The sequence below is a fragment of the Bison bison genome, unplaced genomic scaffold (genome assembly GCF_000754665.1).
Source record: "Bison bison bison isolate TAMUID 2011002044 unplaced genomic scaffold, Bison_UMD1.0 scf7180017864295, whole genome shotgun sequence".
In the NCBI taxonomy this organism is placed as follows: Eukaryota; Metazoa; Chordata; class Mammalia; order Artiodactyla; family Bovidae; genus Bison; species Bison bison.
The window spans coordinates 1,101,019-1,122,522 of NW_011494867.1; the positions used below are offsets into that span (position 1 = coordinate 1,101,019).

Genomic DNA, 21,504 nt, shown 5'->3' on the forward strand with positions numbered 1-21,504 from the left:
ACTGTTGCTTCCTGACCTGCATATAGGTTTCTCAAGAGGAAGGTCAGGTGGTCTGGTATTCCCATCTCTTTCAGAATTTTCCACAGTTTCTTGTGATCCACACAGTCACAGGCTTTGGCATAGTCAATAAAGCAGAAGTACATGTTTTTCTGGAACTCTCTTCTTTTTTCGGTGATCCAGCGGATGTTGGCATCTGATCTCTTGTTCCTCTGCCTTTTCTAAAACCAGCTTGAACATCTGGAAGTTCATGATTCACATATTGCTGAAGCCTGGCTTGGAGAATTTTGAGAATTACTCTGCTAGCGTGTGAGATGAGTACAATTGTGCAGTAGTTTGAGCACTCTTTGGCATTGCCTTTCTTTGGGATTGGAATGAAAACTGACCTTTTCCAGTCCTGTGGCCACTGCTGAGTTTTTCAAATTTGCTGATACATTTAAAAAAAATTTTATTAAGATATAGTTGATTTATAGTGTTGTGCTGTTAACTATAGCTCCCGTGGTGTACGTTATATCCCTAGAGCTTATTTATCCTAACCTGGAAGTTTGTACCTTTTGACTGCCTTTACCCATTCCCCCTCCTATTTGGCAAGCACCAGTCTGCTCTCTGTTTCTACGAGAGCAGTGTTGTTAGATTCTGCATGAAAGTAAGATCACATGATATTTGTCTTTCTCCATCGAACTTATTTCACTAGCATAACGCCCTGTTGTCACAAAAGACAGGATTTCCTTTTTTTTTTTAATGGCTGAATAATAGTCTGTTATATATATATATATTCACATTTTCTTTACCCATTCCTCTGTCAATGGACATTTAGGTTGTTTCCATGTCTTTGCTATTGTAAATAATGCTGCAGTGAATATGGGAGTGCAGATGTCTCTTTGAGAGGGTAATATTCTCTTGGATGCGTACCCAGAAGTGAAATTGTTGAATCATATGGTAGTTCTGGTCCCAAGAGTGAAGCTAGATCCTATCTCACACCTCTCACGGAAATTAACTCCAAATGGATTCGACTTAAATGTAAAACATGAAACCAAAATATATAAAGAACTCATATAACACAATAGCCAAAAAAAAAAAAAATCTGATTTAAAAAAAGGGCATATGTGAAGAGACATTTCTCCAGAGAAGACATACAGATGGCCGACAGGTCCATGAAAAGATGAGCAACATCCTTAATCCTCAGGGAATTGAACATCAAAGCCATAATGAGATATCACCACACTACTTTTAGAACGACTTGTCAAAGAGACAAGGGATAACAATCACTGGTGAGGATGTGGAACAAAGGGAACCCTTGTGCACTGTTGGTGAGAATGTAAATTAGTGCAGCCACTATGGGAAACAGTATAGAGGTTCCTTAGTGACTTAAGATGGACACTCACGTCGTCACCCTCAGGCTGTGCAAGCAATCCAGAGGCCTTTCTGCTCCATCTTCCTTGCCAACCCCCATCCTTCCCCTAAAGGTGACCACTACCCTGATACTTACTTGCCTCCTAAGAAATCTGTATGCAGGTCAAGAAGCAACAGTCAGAACTGGACATGGAACAACAGACTGGTTCCAAATCGGGAAAGGAGTATGTCAAGGCTGTATATTGTCACCTTGCTTATTTAATTTATATGCAGAGTACATCATGTGAAATGCCAGGCTGGATGAAGCATAGCTGGAATCAAGATTGCCGAGAGAAATATCAATAACCTCAGATATGCAGATGACACCACCCTTATTGCAGAAAGTGAAGAAGAACTAAAGATCCTCTTGATGAAAGTGAAAGAGGAGAGTGAAAAAGTTGGCTTAAAACTCAACATTCAGAAAACGAAGATCATGGCATCCGGTCCCATCACTTTATGGGAAATAGATGGGGAAACAATGGAAACAGTGAGAGACTTTATTATGGGGGGCTCCAAAATCACTGTGGATGGTGACTGCTGCCATGAAATTAAAAGACACTTGCTCCTTGGAAGAAAAGCTATGACCAACCTAGATAGCTTATTAAAAAGCAGACATTACTTTGCTGACAAAGGTCTGTCTAGTTAAAGCTATGGTTTTTCTAGTAGTCATGTATGGATGTGAGAGTTGGACTGTGAGGAAAGCTGAGCGCCAAAGGATTGATGCTTTTGAACTGTGGTGTTGGAGAAGACTCTTGAGAGTCACTTGGACTGCAAGGAGATCCAACCAGTCCTTCCTAAAGGAAATCAGTCCTGAGTATTCATCAAAAGGACTGTTGCTGAAGCTCCAATACTTTGACTATCTGATGTGAAAAACTGATTTCTTAGGAAAGGCCCTGTTGCTGGGAAAGATTGAAGGTGGAAGGAGAAGGGGACAACAGAGGATGAGATGGTTGGATGGCATCACTGACTCAATGGCCATGAGTTTGAGCAAGCTCCGGGAGTTGGTGATGGATGGAGAAGCCTGGCATGCTGCAGTCCATGGGGTTGCAAAGAGTGAGACACAGCTGAGCAACTGAACTGATGGACTGACCCTGATACTCAGTTCTCTTTCATCAGTCCGATTGCCTAGACCCAGGTCCGTATGGAAATTCAGTTTATAACAGAGATGACCTCTCAAGTCACTTGGGAAAAGATGGATGTTGCGATAAATGTTATTGAAATAACTAGATAACCATCTAAAAAGATAAAATTAGATCCATAGCCTAAACTACCAAAATACCAAAGAGAGAGAAATGTAAAAAATAAAACAATAAAAGTAGTTGTTCATTGATGTAGTCAAACAGAATACATTGGCTTTGTAGCTGATTTTTGGACTGGGATTTTTTTTCACGGTCTATGTAGTTCCCCGTATTGCTAAAAATTGGGAGTTTTTTCATTCCTTTTTGTGAGTTCCAAACATTTTGTTAAACTTCCTCTTCTGATGTAACAGCTTCCATTTTATTTGTCCATATGAGTTTATACCTTTTTCCTCCCCTATAATTTCAGTAAGCTCGTGGAAAGGAAAGTTAGCTAAGTGTGATATTTAATTGCATACTTAGCAGATACCCTTTTCTTCCTCAGTTTTCCTGTCTCCACAGAGCTGATTTTTTTCTGATTTTTTTTAACACCTCTCTGTCACGATGGAGGCTTTTTAAATAATTGGGAATTGTTCTCTCTTCTAAAATAATGGATTAAGAAGCTGCTTGGGAGTTTTGTGTACCTGGATGGAACATACCTGCTCTCTGGGTTGACATTAGGGTGCCTGGACAGGGAACCAGCTTTTCCAAGGCAGGGAGGGATGGTAAGGATAAGCTAGGCTGTGCTGCAACGACAAACACCTTTCCAGCTGGCACTGGCTTAAAACAACAAAGTTTATTTCTCACAAGCTGTGTTTCCATCAGGGGCTGTGTTCCTCAGAGCACTCAGGACCCAGGCAGACAGTGGCACCATCTAGGGGTGGGTCTGTTGTTTCAGGGGCAGAAAAAAAGAATCTGGTGAGCCACAGGCTGTCTTTGAATGCTTCTGTCAAGAAGTTCACATTTCCTTGATGCCAGAAAAGTCCCATGGCCATGCCTCAATCCATTAAGAATGTGTACTCTAAAGAGAGGCACCATATTTGGGTGAGCAGTAATGCTGTTTGGATACAGAGGGCTCCTTGGAGAGAAACACCTGGAGTAGTTATGGCCTGGCCAGGGGTAGGTGGATACACACTTGGCTGGCACTCTGCTGGATGCCAGGGGAGGGGGCAGGACATGATTAAGTATTTTATTTATCTATCACAGGAACAAACAGCTGGGGACTGCCATTCGGCAGGCAAGGAACTCCTTCCTGTGACATGCTTGGCACAGTAGGAAAACATCATTCCTGGCTTGCGGAGGGGAAGGGTGAAACCCTAAAACATTTTTAAAAATCAAATTTTTCCTTCCTGAGCGTGAGTTAGAAATCAATGGTCCTTCTCACTACCCTTCCAGAAAAATCTCAGCTTCTGCAGTGAGTCTATGTCTGTGTGATAACTAAGGCAAAAATGCAAAAGAGATGCCCCTTCCCCTTACACTCAGTGAACTGTGTGTATCAGGGCCAGCCCGTTCCTCAAGAATATAGAAACAATACCTTTCATCCAACAGCTGGTTTTTGTTTTTGAGAAGACTACAGGCTCTTTCCGGTAATACAGCTTCTCTCTAGGGAGAAGGCTTAAAGTAAAAAGAACATACAGTGAGTGTCCACATTCCGAGGGATCTGCGTTCAGTTCTTCTTTTGCTATAAGGTAACTTTGCCTTTTCTTTCTATACACTTACAACTATTCTAAAAAAAATCAAGTCTATTTTTAAAAAATACTTTTTTTCAATGGAAGGAGTCGGGGGAGAGTGTCAAGAGTTAACCAATCAGCAACATCCAGGAATAGTCTTACTGTGTGAATCTATTGAAATTTGGCTGTGTTCTTATTTCAGGACAGGGTCCAAGTCCTCCTCCCTGCCTCCAGGGCCTGCATCTTGATGGAAGTCTGCATCCAGCGGGCAGGCAGGTGAAGCTCCTGTCAGCACCATCCGAGCAGTGATGCTGCCTTGGGTTCCGATCTCGTGTGCAGCGTTGCCTGGTCCTCGGCTCCATGGCACCTGCTGGCTGGCAGCTGCTCTGCCCCCGATGGGAGCACGGCAAGCTCTGGCTTCAGCCCTGCTTAGCACACTGCATTTCTCCCGGTTGTTGATCCACAGAAGTATTCACCTCGTTTTTGGGGGTCAGGTAGTATGTTCTCTGGCTCTTCCTTTTCTGTATCGCTGCTGTGTTTCTGGGTCCACGTGGATGTCACCTAACCGGAACGCTGGCTCCGCACCAGGCCTCTTCTCCCTTCTCGTTTCCCTCCGAGCACCCGTACACATCCTCCTCATCACCCTACCCTGCCTCGTCCGTGGCCTTTCTGGAGCCTTGCTGCCCTTCTCACCCAACTTCTCTTATCAGAGCCCCTCCCACACCCGTGGCTCGTGTGCCCCTCATAACCTGTGGTCACTGTCTGCCTGCTTCACTCCCAGGACTCTTTCTCTCACGTCCGGTCTCATTTGGATGCTGTCGCTCGGTCTCAACTCTGACCCACGCACGCACAGCTCTGCCATCCACTCACCCATAGGTAATAGTAATCACTCACAGAAAATCAGGCAGGCAAATCATCTTAAGATGTACAAAAACATGAGTAGTAATTTATAATACTGAAATGAGGAAAGGTTTTCTGGCGATGACACCAAATCCAGATTTCTTAAAAATGAATGTTAAGACTACCAACGGAGAAGGCAATGGCAAGCCACTCCAGTACTCTTGCCTAGAAAATCCCACGGATGGAGGAGCCTGGTGGGCTGCAGTCCATGGGGTCGCTACAAGTTGGACTCAACTGAGCGACTTCACTTTCACTTTTCACTTTCACACAATGAAGAGGGCAATGGCAACCCACTCCAGTGTTCTTGCTTGGAGAATCCAGGGGACGGCAGAGCCTGGTGGGCTGCCGTCTATGGGGTCGCACAGAGTCGGACACGACTGAATCGACTTAGCAGCAGCAGCAGCAGCAAGACTACTGAAGTTAAACTTTTGTGTGGTATTAAGAAAAAATGATTTTGTAAAGACAAACTAGGAAAACATCTACCACTCAAGACAGTCTAACTTCCCTAAGGTAGAAAGGTGGCTATAACTTACAGAGGTCAAACAAGCCGGTAACAAAATGGTGAGACAGGAATGGGCAGCACCCCCAAAAGAGGTGCTGGTATCAGTTCAGTTCAGTCGCTCAGTCGTGTCTGACTCTTTGTGACCCCATGAACCGCAGCATGCCAGGCCTCCCTGTCCATCACCAACTCCCGGAGTTCACTCAGACTCACGTCCATCGAGTCAGTGATGCCATCCAGCCATCTCATCCTCTGTCGTCCCCTTATCCTGCCTTCAATCTTTCCCAGCATCAGGGTCTTTTCAAATGAGTCAGCTCTTCACATCAGGTGGCCAAAGTACTGGAGTTTCAGCTTCAACATCAGTCCTTCTAATGAACACCCAGGACTGATCTCCTTTAGGATGGACTGGTTGGATCTCCTTGCAGTCCAAGGGACTCTCAAGAGTCTTCTCCAATACCACAGTTCAAAAGCATCAGGTGCTGGTATAAATACCAATAAACCCAAATATTGCTAAAATTTTAAAAGAAGCAATTATGTAATCTATTTTTGCTGCTCAGACTTGCAATTTTAAAAATTAATATGGAGGGGGATTGGCAAGCAGGTAGTAGGTACTTTTGTTATCAATGAAATGACATATTGATAAAAACTTTTCAGCAGGCTACATTAGCAATGTGTTAACATGTTAAGCATCTCCACTCTGACCCAACAACTCTACTACCAGGAACACATCCTGAGTAGGTCTCAGCGGGGCAGAGGAGCGGGACCAGCATTTGCCGTGGGCAACAACCCAGTGCTTGTCACTAGGAGCCAGGACGCAATGCGGGGGCAGCTACATCCTGGAATGGTGCTGATGGAGAGTGAGGCACAGCCATGTCACATGTCTGAGACACATGGGTGAGTGAGCAGGCAGGCCGCACAATGTGAGCAGAATGTTCACGTTTTGTAAAAGAGAAGTAGGTTGACATAGTCAAACAGAAGGCAATATACTGAATATTCATCAAGCTGCTAGCAGTGGTGCACTGAGAGAGGTGGGGACCAGAACACTTGCACTTTATAAATTACACACACACATACACACCTTTTTAATGAGCTTATATTAGTCTAATAAGCAGAAAAATACAAGTAAAAACAACAAATCATGGTTAGTAAAGCGTTCCATAATTATTTTTAAATTTTTTAACATAGTGGATGATGGGTATAGCTCTGATTAGTCCGTCCTTATTCATAGACAGTGATGAATCCGAGTAAGCAGCAGGTCCACTGTTACGGATCAACGGCATCATAAGAGCTTTCACTTGGTCGTAACTTCCTCTCCAAACTCTGCTGCTCTCGTCCAGGCATAGTGTGACGGTAAGAGCTCACCCGGCCAGGTGTGTGTCAGAAACCACATCGGCGGCTGGGACGCCAGGCACCTGAGCAGACAGAGCCACTGCAGGAAGCAGAGGCAGCCCTGGGTCACCCAGCTGTGCCAGGCCAGTGCCTCTGAAGACAGTTCACTGACTTCGTGTTCCCCTCAAACCTGAGGTGTACAAAGGGAGCCAAGACGCTCACCCCGGGAGAGGGTGGAATTCCTCTACAGAGAACAGAGGGAAAGCAATCAGCAGGGACACCAGTGGATCCGCGGAGGGCCCAGGCTGCTCCTCTGTTGTTGCTTCAGGGCCTGGAGGCAGTCTGAACACCCCTGGCCAGAAAACAGGCAGTGGCTCCTGCAGCCGGCGGTTACCAATAGTGACCACATTATTATAAAGATGGGGGAAACTGGCTTCAAAAAGGGATGGGAGGAAAAGGACTCAATTTTCCAAAATTCAGATTTTTTTCTTCTACCTTCCTGAATAATTTGGGTAATTTTTGTCAAGTCCAAACGTAATTTCAGATGAGGTAGGCAGTTTGTCTACTCGTGCCGTCATCCTCGCGGGACGGTCAGGCTGCGCCATGGAAGCACTCGTGTCCCGGGCGGGGCCGGCACAGCGACTGCAGGAGCTTCTCAGTTGGCTATTTTCTCAATCTCGTCCAAGTCATCCGTGTCCAGTCTTTCTATTTTCTTATCTGAGGGAAGAGAGGCGGGTTCAGAGAGAGCCCCGCACAGATCACAGGGGACGCAGGCAGGGGAGGGGCAGCAGGCGGGGAGGACCCGGGGCTCCCTGGGACATGCCCGCCCCTGCTGCAGGCCTCCCTGAGCCCCCAAGGCGCCCGGGACTGGGCGGGCACATGGGCCCGAGCGCTCCGGGTGCAGGGAGAACCTCCTGTCTTGGGGAAGGGCCTCTCGGGGCCATGGCGACACCTGCTCCCGGCTCCCCGCCCGCCCCCGCGACCTGGCCCCAGTAGGGGGCTCTCCCGGGACTCACTGAAATGCTCCTGGATTCTGTTCAGGATGTTCATGCTGTGCTTGCTGTCCACCATGTTCACGGCCAGGCCCCGCTTGCCAAAGCGGCCGGTGCGCCCGATCCGGTGCAGGTAGGTCTCGTTGTCCGGGTTCCCGTCCTTGTCCACGGGGAGGTCAAAGTTGATGACGACAGACACCTGTTCCACATCGATACCTGCGTGAGGGAAAGTTGGACGGGAGTGAGGATGGGAGACAGAAATCGCCGCCGCCCAGTCACGCCCACCCTCACCAAGCTCAGGCGGAAGGCAGGGTCTGCGGAAGGCAGGGTCTGCGACAGGCCAGCTCTGGGGTTGGGACACGGGCAGGTGGCAGAACCCAGAGGGAGAGGACAGGACCGTCCCGGTGCTGGCCGAATTCCGGCATCAGTCGGACAGCCTCTGCTGGATCCGAGGATCTGGAGAAGCAGCTGATGCGGCACTGGGGCCACAAGAGCAGGCGCCGTCCTCGGCCACCAGCCAGGACTCCCGGCTTCTGTGGACTTTCTCCTCCGCTGAGGGAGCCCCATAGGCTGGCCCACAAAACAGCGTCTCCCCCAAACCATCACAGGCTCCCACACATGAGGATCTCTCTGCTGCCCCGAGCCTGGCGGGCCAGGACCCAGTCTCTGCTCACCGCGGGCACACACGTTGGTGGTGACCAGAACCTTCTCTTTGCCCTCTCGGAAGCGCTCAATCACTGCAGCCCTCTGCTCCACCACCATTTCACCGCTCAGCAGAGCCACCTGGTGGCCTTCTTTTGAGAGCTCCGCGGCCAGCCAGCTAGCTGTTTTGCGGGTCTGGAAGCAAGAAAATGTTTGAGCAATGAAGGTACCTTAAGAGAATATTTTTGATCTGGAAGACCACTGAACCTTAGCAGTTAAGAGTTAAATGTCCTAAAATTGTTAACATGATGTGGTATAAAGGAAGTCACCTGGATGATAAGTCTTAGAAAATATTTAACCTTGATATAACCACAAGGGGGAAAAACTCAGAGACATCTAAAGACTAATTACTAGCTTGGCTGGACTCTTTAAGATGTCCATGTCATGAAAGGTGGAAAAACTGTTCTCTATTAAGGGAGTCTCAAGAGACACAACACTAAATCCAACAATCTCTACTGGCTCTTAGGCTTAACAGCAGCAACCAAAAAAGGCCATTTCAGTGTACATGGGGAAGGTGGCATACGGATGGACTTCAGAGGGGCGGCATCGTGAAAGGTGTGAGAGTGGTGCTGTGCTCGTGCAGGACCACGTCTCATTCTTAGGAAGCGTTTAGGTGGGAAATGTCCTGATATCTACAACTGACTTTAAAGTCAGCAGAAAAAAAAAGTACAGACAGCCCTACACAAAAGCTTATGGGCAGAGCCAATGTGGCTAAATGCTGACACCAGGGAAAGGGCATAACAGTCCTCATTTCATATTGTTTTCATCTTTTCTGTGGGCTTCAAAGTTTCAGTCTGAGTTTGGGAGAAGGATGCCACTCTTGACAATTTTTAAAAAAAATTTACAAGTATTCCAATAATAGAGTAAGAGCTGTCTTATTCTTATATCCCATAACAGCATTTTGATGCTTTCTCTGGTGATCTTATACATTCCTGAAAAATTACACTAGCCACTATAAATGGGGTCTATCCTTCCAATTTCTAAGTGTTTGCAGTTTGAGACTGGAAAACTACTTATTTTAATTTTCTAGCCAGTCATCCTGTTTAGTTTCTTATTTTCCCTACAAATATCAGTTTTATTCACGTGGGCTTTCTAATGGCATTTAAGTTCAGGAGACACTATGCTTAGACTATAGATAAACCTCAGAATACTATGAAGAAACTGTTCCTTCCATCTTCACAAACCATTTTTCTTCCAGTCCCAGGGAAGGAACCTGGTCCCCTACGTGGAGTTCCTCCCCCGCCCCCCTACCCTGCAGGCAGCCTGCTGCTGCTGCTGCTACTCACATGGCAGAAGATCATGGCTTGAGCAATGGTGATGGCCCCGTAGATATTACACAAGGCCTGGAACTTCTCGTCTCTGCTGTTGCACAGGACGTAATACTGCTTGATGGTGTCCAGTGTCTCCTCCTCACGCTTCAGTTTGATGATGTTCGGGTCGGGCACCACTTTCTGGGCAAATTTCCAGACAGAGTCTTCAAAGGTGGCAGAGAAAAGCAGCATCTGGCAGTTCCTGGGCAGCATCCTGCAAGGGGAGGCCCAGGTGTCCAGCATGACCCTGACCCGGGCTTTCCCCGGAAGGACCAGGGCACAGCCTCCCCAGGCCTAATGACCTGCGTCCCCAGGAAGGGACAGCGGGGAGCAGCTGTGGGGAGGAAGGGGGAGCAGACGTGGGGCAGGGACGGCTGACAGAGTGTCCCTGAGTCTCCCTCCTTAACCCGGGCAGGGGGCGTGCTCAGCGCTGACATGGAAATAAATGGCCCATCAAACAAAAGCCCCTGAGAGCTGCGAAGAGCCTGGCAGGGGCAAGAAGGGGAGTGTGAGGGAACAGGAGCAGGAACTGCAGGTCGGGAGCCGAGAAGGCCCTCCTGGCTTGAGGCCCTACCTCTGGATGCGGATGCTCTGATCTTGGTGGCCCTGAGTGGCTATCATCACGTCAGCCTCGTCCAGGACAAACACCTTGATCTTCTTGGGGTCGATGAACTTGAGCTTGGAGCACCAGTCCAGAACGGTCCCCGGGGTGCCAATGACAATGTGCTCACTGATTTTCTGACCTCTTTCCACTGTGGAGACAAAATGTGTTTTGTTTCGTGGGTATTTCCATGGCAAAGCCAGGTTCACACTCCAAGCAATTTTAAAGCTATGATGTATTTTAAAGCAATTGTTTTGAGGTTTGCATTAATATTTTAAGGCAAAGTCAGGATAGCACTATAGTATTTGAGGGACATACACACAAAAAACAGACAGTAATGCTGATAAGATTCGGTAAAGGCATGAACCATGAGATGAAAACCTCTTCAGTAGTATTCTTTTACATTCTCTATAATCATCAACCTCTTTCAAGGATTTCATACCTGTATTTCTTCTCTGTCAACATTATTCTGCCTAGCCTGGGTTTTCATTTCCCCACAAGTAGACTTTTTCAAAGTTAGTTTGTTGTGAAACAAGCAAAAGTAGAGTGGCAAAAGAAAATAATAAAAATATCTCCCAGAGTTAATTGCTATGAACATTCTAGAACATTTTTACTCCAATAGTGACATTTTAAAAATTAGGCTATTAAACAAATCTAGAATTTGTAACATTTTATAAGCAACTGGTCTGCTCAAAATGTCAAATGTAACATAGTTGGGGGGGTGGGGGTGAGGATGTGAAGGGAGTATTCTAGACTGCAAGAAACTAAAGAGATACAACAACCAAATGTGATGCATATATACTGACTCAGTCTTGGTTCAACAAAAAAACCATAAACACTTCTGGAACAATTAGGGGGGAAATTAAAATGGAAAAGATGCTAGTTATCAGAGAATCTGTAATTTTGTTGGTTGTGATATGGGTATTGTCGGTATGGTGAAGAATGCTCTTACTATGAAATGCATACTAAATTACTTTGAAATAAAGAGTCACGATGTCTACAGTTTTCTTTCGTTTTAAAAATATTTGGCTGCACTGACACACAGGATCTTTTTAGTTGTGGCATGTGGGACCTTTTTTTTTAAGCTGTGGCATGTGGGATCTTCAGTTGTGGCATGCAGACTTAGTTGCGGTTTGTGGGATCTAGTTCCCTGACCAGGGATTGAACCTAGGCCTCTTGTTTTGGGAGCTCAGAGTCTTAGCCACTGGATCATCAGGACTGCTACTGCTACTGCTAAGTCGCTTCAGTCGTGTCCGACTCTGTGCGACCCCATAGACTGCAGCCCACTAGGCTCCTCTGTCCCTGGGATTCTCCAGGCAAGAATACTGGAGTGGGTTGCCATTTCCTTCTCCAATGCATTAAAGTGAAAAGTGAAAGTGAAGTCGCTCAGTCGTGCCCAACTCTTAGCGACACCATGGACTGGAGCCTACCAGGCTCCTCTGTCCATGGGATTTTCCAGGCAAGAGTACTGGAGTGGGGTGCCATTACCTTCTCCAATCACCAGGGAAGTCCCCTACAATTTACCTTCAAATGATTCACCACCCCCCTCAAGATACACATAATACACATAAAGCAAATATGGCAAAATGTTAACTTTTCAGATCCAGGTGGAAGGCACGTGTTTATTATAAATTTCAACTATTGCATATGTTTTTGGACTTTCAAAATAAAAAGTTATTACCTTAATTAACTAGGATCACATATTCATACTCACACTTATTGCCACGAACAGCATAAGCTAGCTTCAGTTCAGGGTAAAATTTGCCCATCTGCTCAATCACTTTTCCCGTTTGAAGGGCAAGCTCATATGTTGGGGAGAGGCACAGACACTGGTAGGGAAAGAGTGCAGAGAGAGAATTCAAGACACTCACTGTTATGCAGTGGGGAATTACTATTAGGACTTAACGATTCCTCCAGCTGAGGCTGAAGGGAAGAATATACAGAGTGCACACCATTTGACTGTTGAAGCTGCAAAGTCCGAAGTACAATTCTCAGGGGTCAGAACTCTGGCTGGGTAGACACTTGAGAACAGCTTTTTGGCCACTGGAGTACCAAAAACCACATGTGAGCAGGGATCTGAAATCCCAGCTGGAGATAACCTTCCTTTTCTCTCACTCAGAAGGTTCTCAGAACTTCGTAATGGATGATAGAGATTAAGGAGCTTATTCCTACAGCTAAAGGAGCATAGCCTGTAAGCACTATCCTAGGACTGGCATATCTTTGGAAAGGAAAAAGGATTTTTTATGTTATTGGAAGATCAACCATGTTATTTGTGCTCAACTTAAGGGGTTCCAGTTGATGTAAAAAGTAATACATAGCTCATCTTTTAATTCATCAAATGGCATTTCCCTTCTAGTTAAGAGTTAGAAAACTCAGCTTCGCCAAGCCCTTACCTGGGGGTGTCTGTTGGCTGGTTCTACTTGGCTGAGCATGGCCAACACAAAGGCAGCTGTTTTACCAGTACCAGACTGTGACTGGGCAATCAAGTTCTGTGGGCTGCACAAGAACACAGACTGTTAGGAGTTGAAATCTCATGTATTCTTTCAGTGAATAAAAATGAAGAATAAAGCTTAATTAAATAATGAGTATCTCAGCTTGCTTGACAGGAGGCGGCCTTGGCTTCTGTAGTAGAGTACATATGCTTGCTTCACAGATAGAAGATTTTATGGTGGAATTTGAAGCACTTCTTATCTTTTATCTACTCTGGACGTAGCAGTGAGTGATTCTTCTTTTCTGCTCAAAAACCTCCCCCATTCACTCCATATTTCATTCAGAGTAAAAGTTAAAATTCTTATAATGCCCTACAAGGTCCCACCTGATGAGGCTCCCCACTAGCTCTCCATTCTCATCTGCTGCCAGCTCCCTCACTCCGCTCCACCACCGCAGCTGCCCCAGAGCTGCTCAGAACATAGCAGCCGCACTCTCGTCCTTGGGCTTCTGCAGCAGCTAGACACTGCCTGGGACGGCTGTCCCTGTGACAGCATGCCAACTCTCTTCTCCTTCAAGTCTCTGCTCAGATATCACCTATTTAATGAGATTCCACCCTAACTATGTGATTTAAAGTTGCAACTTACTTTGAAATGCCTTAAAAAACAAGAGGTACTGGTGGGCCGATACATGATAAAGCATAGGGAACTGTCAGTGAAAGAGTCTAGGAGGGGCATATATAGGTGTTCACTATAAAAGCCTTTCAACTTTATTGTATGTCTGAAAACTTCCATAATAAAACACTGGGGGTAAAACTGCAATCTTGGTCTTCCCAATCCCCTCCTATCATGCTCTGTTTATTTTTCTCCTTAGCACTTACCACCTTTTTAAAAGAGAGCTTTATTGAGATGTAATTCATGTACCATGCTGTTCATCCATTTAAAGTATATAAGTCAATCTTTTTGGTATATGACTTTAATGATTTTTTTTAAATTGTGGTAAAATATATAACATAAAATTTGCCATTTTAAAGTATACAATTCAGTGGCATTAATTATATTTACAATCTATCACCTTTAAACATATTATATATTTAAATAAAAATAAATCTATACTCCAAACTAGAATGTAAGCTCCTTGTGGGCAAGAATTTTCATCTGCTTGGTTCACTAATGTATCTAAGTTCCTAGTATAGTATGTGTCACAAACCAAGTCCTCAATAAATAAGTTAATGAAGGACAAGTATTAGAAAATTCTCAGAGCTCTTCTAACATTGACAGTCTAACAGTGAGCATCTATGAAAGCATCAAGATCCATAAATACAAGTGGCAATTAGAAACAGTATAATAAATATTCCATTTATTCATTTTTAAGTATGCTCAAAATGTTATTAAAAAAAAAAGACATTAACCATCTTGAAAAAATATCACTATTGTGACACAGAACATAAAAAACTTCTAGAGAATACAGACCTTCAGTATCTGTTTTCAGACAAATAGGGAAAGGGGTTTTCAGGATTTAGGATTTTATGCAATTTTAAAATCATATGTAATGTAGGGGTCAATTTTTATAAAAAGTTCCTTATGTTCTAGAACCCTGTTCCTCAAAGTGTGATCTGACTCCAGCAGCACCAGCAACACTGGGAAGCGCCTTAGAAATGGTGAGCCTCAGTCCCCACCTCAGACTCACTGAGACCAGAATCTGCATTTTAATAAAGTCCCATGAGTTTCACACGCCTCTGAAAGTGTGAGCAGCACTGCCCAGAAAGCAATGTTAGCAATGGTACTGTTCTGATCACCTCAATCCCTGTTTAGTTTCTGTCATCTACATTTAACACATATATTTTACTTACCCATATAATGAAATCATGGTGTATATAAATGGTATAAATGTACATGTATTTACCAACATAGAAATATTATATAATTATCATATCAAAAAAAAGTAACCATTTTATATGGTTCCTTTAAGCAAAATTATACAAATCCAAGTTTACATAGAAAAACATCTAGAAGTCTCTACTCCAAATATTAATAGTGTGGAGGGGAGGGAGATAACATTTTTTCTTTTATCATTTTTCATTGTTTTCTAACTTTTCTAAAATGAACATGTATATGTATATATATATTTTTTAATAATGAAAGTGAAAAAAAAAGTAACATGGGATAGAGGGGCATCAGGACACATACGGCTCAGCAAGCATTAAAGGCAATGCATTCTCTTGAATCTTGGATGGACGGTTGAAGCCCATGGCATAGACTCCTTGGAGAAGCTGTGGTTTCCTAGAAAAACAGTTTAAAATGAAAATCACAGTCTCTGGTTGAACAAAGCAGCCAAGTATCTAGCTAACAGTACTAAAACTGTGAATAGGGCACGATGCATGTGTGTAGCTAAAGCTTTTACAAATTACCAGGAAATTTTACTTACTAACCCAAAGCAGCTAAATTCTTTTATTAAACTTGTATTAGCTAAAAATGTTCTGTAGTGATGAAAAAATACATGTTAACAGGCCTAAAATTTCTAGTTAAACACAAAGGGGAGAGTCAGAAAGTACTCACAGCCGAAGCTCCTCGAAGGACTTGACTGAGTAGAGCGGGGAGTTGGGGTCCCGCTGCAGGACCTCCACTTGGTTGGTGTTATCGACAAGGTTGCTTCTGATCAGCTTGTTGAGTAAGGACTGGGCGGCTCTGTCCTCTGTAGGAAAAAAGCGTGAAGATTTTTAGAAGTCCATGAAATCCAGCATGATCTCCTCTGAATTCAGCTGCCATTAGTATTTTAAGCAATAACATGTATTTGTACTGGGACTCCTAATTCAAGGTAGAGTTTAGTTCTGATTTATAAGTATAATTAAAATAGTTTATTAAAAGCAAAGTTTATGATACTCATATCAACTGTTAGGGCCTCATATTCTTCTCCAGAACTCTATTCCTAACAACTATCCTTTCTTGAAGTTACTGATTCCTCCTTTCAAAACCCAAACATTTACTCTCCAATATTTACCCAATATAAATTTTAAAATGATGAGTTTAAAAACCCCATCACAATAATGGGGGGGGGGAAAACAAATTGGCAAAGTCTGTATCTTGATATCGGGTAAGCTGTTTGCATTTTGTTATTTATGTTAAATTGTCAATATCATCAAATATAATTTTATTAGAAAATGGAGATGCAAGTTAAAATTTCTTTTATAAAGACCTGTACAAGGTAATTATTCAGGGAATACTTCCTGCTGCTGTTGAAGTTTATCATCTGTTCAAAGTAAAATTTCTCTAAAATGTAAAGAAGTAGAAACCCTTTAGAAAGAAAGAAAGAAAGTGAAGTCGCTCAGTCGTGTCCGACTCTTTGCGACCTCATGGACTGTAGCCTACCAGGTTCCTCCATCTATGGGATTCTCCAGGCAAGAATACTGGAATGGGTTGCCATTTCCTTCTCCAGATCTTCCCAACCCAGGCACTGAACCCTGGGCTCCCGCTATAATGCGGCAGACGCTTTACTGTCTGAGCCACCAGGGAAGTCCATTGGCAGGTCGGTATAAACCTCCTAGAATCCCTTTACCAATGACTATATTGAATTTTTACTAGCACTGTGGTGGTGGTGGTTTAGTCGCCAAGTCGTGTCTGACTTTGTGACCCCAGGGACTGTAGCCTGCCAGGCTCCTCTGTTCATGGGATTCTTCAGGCAAGAATACTGGAGTGGGTTGCCATTTCCTTCTCCTGGGGATCTTCCCGACCCAAGAATAGAACCTGGGTCCCCTGCATTACAGACAGGTTTACCGACTGAGTTAGGAGAGAACACTAGCACTGTGACTTCCATTAAACTCTAGCCAAGTCACGGTGCAAGAATGAAACCTCCTAACACTCCATTCTCTCAGACTGTAGAACTCCACGTATACATAACTCTAGGCTAGGTTACCTTTCTCCTCTTCATCAGCCTTCTCTGCATTAGCATTGGTCTTGACAACAGCACCTTTATCAGACACAAAGCGGCCGTCATTCAAAATCACATCCCATACCCAAGAGCTGAGACAGTTCAAATTCTATGAGACACTAGAAATGTAAAGGCCTGGGGAGCAAAAAAATAAATGAGGAAACCAAGCCACAGATAAAAACATTTTATATTACTATATACACAAAGGTATGAAAACTGATGCTTACTTTCAGTTCTTCCCTAGTCCAAGTCCTCTCACTGTACCTCAAAAACAATCCCTCACAGCATCAATATTTCTCAAATGTTATAGAATGATGATTACATGACCTTGATGCTCAACAGAGGAATACCTATGCAGATCATAGTTCATCGATACACACACCACAGTGCCGTTAGGAGTCTATGTGTATAAACCGTTAATAGAAACATATTTTCAGTGTTGTAGTTATATAAAGATATACAGAAAAAGATCTGAGTAAGGTAAATGTTACAATTTCTCCCTTACAACTTTAAATACATGAACAAAAATTCAATGGGCATCTTAGATTTTGTAGATATGGTTTCAGAATAATTACAACAGGTTAGCCCTCAGGTTGTTCATACTTTGTCTATCTCATCTCAAATTCAGGAATATTTTAAAAAACGAATAATCATTGGCAGTATATTTTCATGGTTAGTGATATATTTAATAATTTATAAGCCAATTAGGTATCCTCATATTTATATGAAGCATAACAAAACAATCCAGTTTGTTGATTCCCAAATCAAATAACTCCCAGTATCTGCCTGCCTCCTGTCTGGTACGTATATAATTTTTTTTTCCAGCTATATTAAAACAAATACTAAAGGAAATCATTTTTTGTTTTCAAAATAGCATTTAGTCACTCACCATTGGCATCTGGTTTGATTTTCTCTTCCTTAAGATGCAAGTTGCTCAACTAAGTGGAGAATATGGGGGGAGAAGTGTCAGGAAAATCACTTAAAAGATTTTGCGTCAATATTGCCTCCCCCAGTGAAGCTGGGAAGAAATCAACCACTCTCGTGACCTATTATTCATTAGGGCATATTCATTAGGCCATTCTGCTGGGCTCCTTTTGTTTACTAAACGTTAGAGAATAAACAAAATATCCCACAAGTACAGCAGTACTGAAGCCGAAGCTCCTGCATTTTGGTCACCTGATGCAAAGAGCCACTGGAAAAGACCCTGGTGCTGGCAAAGATCGAGGGCAAGAGGAAAAGCGGGTGCCAGAGGATGAGATGGGTGGATAGCATCACCGATACAATGGACATGAATTTCAGCAAACTCTGGGAGACAGTGAAGGACAGGGAAGCTCGGTGTGCTACAGTCCGTGGGGTTTCAGAGTTAGACACGAGTTAACAACAGCAGTAGAAAAAAATGGTTACACAACAGCTCAAAATCCACACTTCCTAACTGCAATCCCTAGAAATAATTATAGTTTGTGAGTTTGCTTAATGCACTGATTACACACCTTCTCACAATCTCTCAATAGAATACCATGTGAGTTGTCACTCTCATTTTTCAAACAAGAAAATTTAAAGAGATACTGGAAAATGCAGTCATTCTTCAAACAGAGAACACTGAGGTGGGAGGTCTGTGATGAAAAGCATCTGGGGCGCGGATCAGTTAGGCTACAGGCTGGTTCAGGCCCCAGGGCCACAGCAGGCTGCAGTGCAGCCTCTCGTCCAGGCTGCCTTGTGCTGGATGTCTGGTATGTAAGTCGGGAACAGCCTACAGCACCATGGCACACTGCAGTCAACGTACAGAACAGGATCAAGTGGAACAGAAAGGAAGGGGACAGAAGAAAGGCATTTTAAAGAAAGATTTAGTAGGACTTTGACCAAACACTGTTAGGGATATCCTAGAAGGACTTATCTCCCCTATTATTATAAAAATTTGTCAATTACACCTCAATAAAGCCAAAAGAAAAAAAAGGAAAGACTAGAACAGAACATAAAGTCAGGGGTATTTCTGTTTTTAGTTTACCTGTGGATCAAGGACAGAGCAGATGCTCTAGTCAAAATATTAAAACTAGGGCTTAAGACATCATGGAGAGAAGGGAAAAAGAATGAAAATCACCATTATCAAATGGCTGCTTCTTAAAGCACCACCTGCATAGGTTTTCTATGTCTTGAGGTTCATTTCTGTTTTTTAAGTGGAGAGAGGAATGAAAAAGCTTTTAATGAGTGGTTAGCTGGGAATGGAGGAACTTCCCTTCTATTGATGGAAACTATAAAGAGAGTTTCTGGTGTCTGTCTGTCTACTTTGGTCTTGGGGCGGAGGGAAGAGGAAGAAGGGGGGAAGACACTGGAGAGGCTGGCAAGAAGGGAAATTGGCAAATAAGGAAACCACTATAAAGCAGTAACAATGTTTCATTAATTCTGAAGGACACAGAGCACACTGATAGATAATGAGTATATGATATATAAAGTGAAAGCCACTCAGTCGTGTCTGACTCTCTGCAACCCCATGGACTGCCCATGGAATTCTCCAGGCCAGAATACTGGAGTGAGTAGCCAGTCCCTTCTCCAGGGGATCTTCCCAACCCAGAGATCGAACCCAGGTCTCCTGCTCGTCAGGCAAATTCTTTACCACTGAGCCACCTGGGAAGCCCCATATATGTAGTAGGTGCTTAATATATTCTCGTCATCACTGAAATACTCTTCCACATCCTGCCAATGAACCTAGTTTAAGCCTAATATTTAAGGCTGTTAAAAAAAAAAAAAAGACAGACAGACTTACTGGCAATATTTACAAGAGCAGGGTTAATAGTACTCCCAGGGAGATAACTGCTACCTAAAATAAGTGACAGGTTGATATATAAGTCAGAAATATCCTTTAATACTCAATGATAAAAGGACAACCTATTCTTTTGTTGGTATACTGTTAAAATTGAAGCTAACAGAGTAAATAAAGTAGTTAAATAAAATGCTATCAACTTTCTCTATATATTGCAACAATGTAAATGAAACCAAGAGATGTTCTGATTACAGTGTATCAGAATTCTTGGAGAGGTTCCAGCAGATTCTGAAAACACTCTGGCCCTCACTTGGCTGTAGCAATCTCAAAGCCTATACAGCAAAAGCACCAGGACCATGAAGTTTGCATCATCCACTGTAGTGTCAGTGAACTGAACGCTGAAACTTATGATTAAATTCAGTTACTTCAGATTTCTTCCTTTGCTTTGCTTGCTGCTGCTAAGTCGCATCAGTTGTGTCTGACTCTGTGCGACCCCATAGACGGCAGCCCACCAGGCTCTCCCATCCCTGGGATTCTCCAGGCAAGAACACTGGAGTGGGTTGCCATTTCCTTCTCCAATGCATGAAAGTGAAAAGTGAAAGGGAAGTCACTCAGTCGTGTCCGACTCTTAGCAACCCCATGGACTGCAGCCCACCAGGCTCCTCTGTCCATGAGATTTTCCAGGCAAGAGTACTGGAGTGGGTTGCCATTGCTTTGCTTACTTGGACCAAAAGGAGAAACCAGTTTCTCTTGCAACTTCATTCAACACCACTCTGCAATCCAGAAACATTAACCAAAAGTCAAAATACCTACCTTATAATATCTACATTTTTAATGCCTTTAGTTAATATTTTAGTTTTTAAGATATGTAAAAATAATTGGAAACTGTAAGTTATACACTGCATTTTATTCAAAAGCTACTTGAGAAAGGATTGTTTGCTTTTTTTTAGCCATGCCTTGCAGCATGAGGGATCCTAGTTCCCCAACCAGGAATTGAACCTGTGCCCTGCTCATTTGAAGTGCAGAGTCCCAGCCACTGGACCACCAGGGAAGTCCCAAGAGAGGATTCTTGACACAGCAGAAGGAAGATTTACTGGGAAGGGGGTCATACTGAATAAGGAATGCTTTGTGCACAGTAGTGAAGAAGGAGACTTCAGAGGCTTACTCCTCAGAGTCTGCTGCTCCCTTTGCCCTCCTCTGAATTGAAATTTCCCAAGAAACAAGAAGAACAAAGAGGGACGAGGAAGTAAACATAAACAGGATCTAATGTTTTCTTAAATGAGTAAAAAATGGAGCTAGAGGAATATTTAAAATACAAGGGCTTCCTTTGTGGCTCGGTGGTAAGAAATCTGCCTGCCACTGCAGGAGACATGGGTTCAATCCCTGGGTCAGGAAGATCCCCTGGAGGAGGAAATGGCAACCCACTCCAGTGTTCTTGCCTGAAAAAATCCCATGGACAAAGAAGCCTGGCGGGCTACGGTGCTGGGATTGCAGAGAGTTGGACACGATTTAGCGCCTAAACAACAGCCGTGCACTGTACATGTCACAGCCACCTGCAGCATGCCATTCCTGTGGAGGTGCTCAGTGGGAGTTCCACAAAACAGAAGGAGACAGCTGTCTTTACTCTTTTGTTCAGTTTTAGAATATTGGGATCTATTATAATTCACCTGTGCATGATGAAGTAAATTTACAAAACTTATCCAGGTTCAGCTAATCTCTACAACATGAACTAGTAATTTAAAAGATTCCTGCAAAGAAACTGAATTATAGAAAACTACAACCATAATAATAGCTACTACTTACACAGCACTTATTTCAGGCATGCCCGAAAATTAATGAGGTGGTACTCTGTTTATCCCCATTTAACAGATGTGGGAACTGAGGC

At 43.6% G+C, this 21,504-nt stretch overlaps 1 protein-coding gene across 1 annotated transcript in view; it reads right to left on the minus strand.

Annotated features, from left to right (window-relative positions):
* Window positions 1-6,653: 6,653 nt before the first annotated feature.
* DDX19B (DEAD (Asp-Glu-Ala-Asp) box polypeptide 19B) overlaps window positions 6,654-21,504 on the minus strand; it is a 20,094-nt gene continuing 5,243 nt past the window's right edge. The window contains exons 2-12 of the mRNA XM_010850724.1: window positions 17,751-17,799; window positions 16,847-16,900; window positions 15,493-15,628; window positions 15,124-15,216; window positions 12,901-13,003; window positions 12,222-12,336; window positions 10,481-10,658; window positions 9,883-10,120; window positions 8,569-8,731; window positions 7,919-8,110; window positions 6,654-7,619 (exon numbers count right to left, since the gene is read on the minus strand). Coding sequence (XP_010849026.1) covers window positions 7,558-7,619; window positions 7,919-8,110; window positions 8,569-8,731; window positions 9,883-10,120; window positions 10,481-10,658; window positions 12,222-12,336; window positions 12,901-13,003; window positions 15,124-15,216; window positions 15,493-15,628; window positions 16,847-16,900; window positions 17,751-17,799 — 1,383 coding nt within the window. The 3' untranslated portion in view covers window positions 6,654-7,557. The remainder of the gene's footprint in view (window positions 7,620-7,918; window positions 8,111-8,568; window positions 8,732-9,882; window positions 10,121-10,480; window positions 10,659-12,221; window positions 12,337-12,900; window positions 13,004-15,123; window positions 15,217-15,492; window positions 15,629-16,846; window positions 16,901-17,750; window positions 17,800-21,504) is intronic.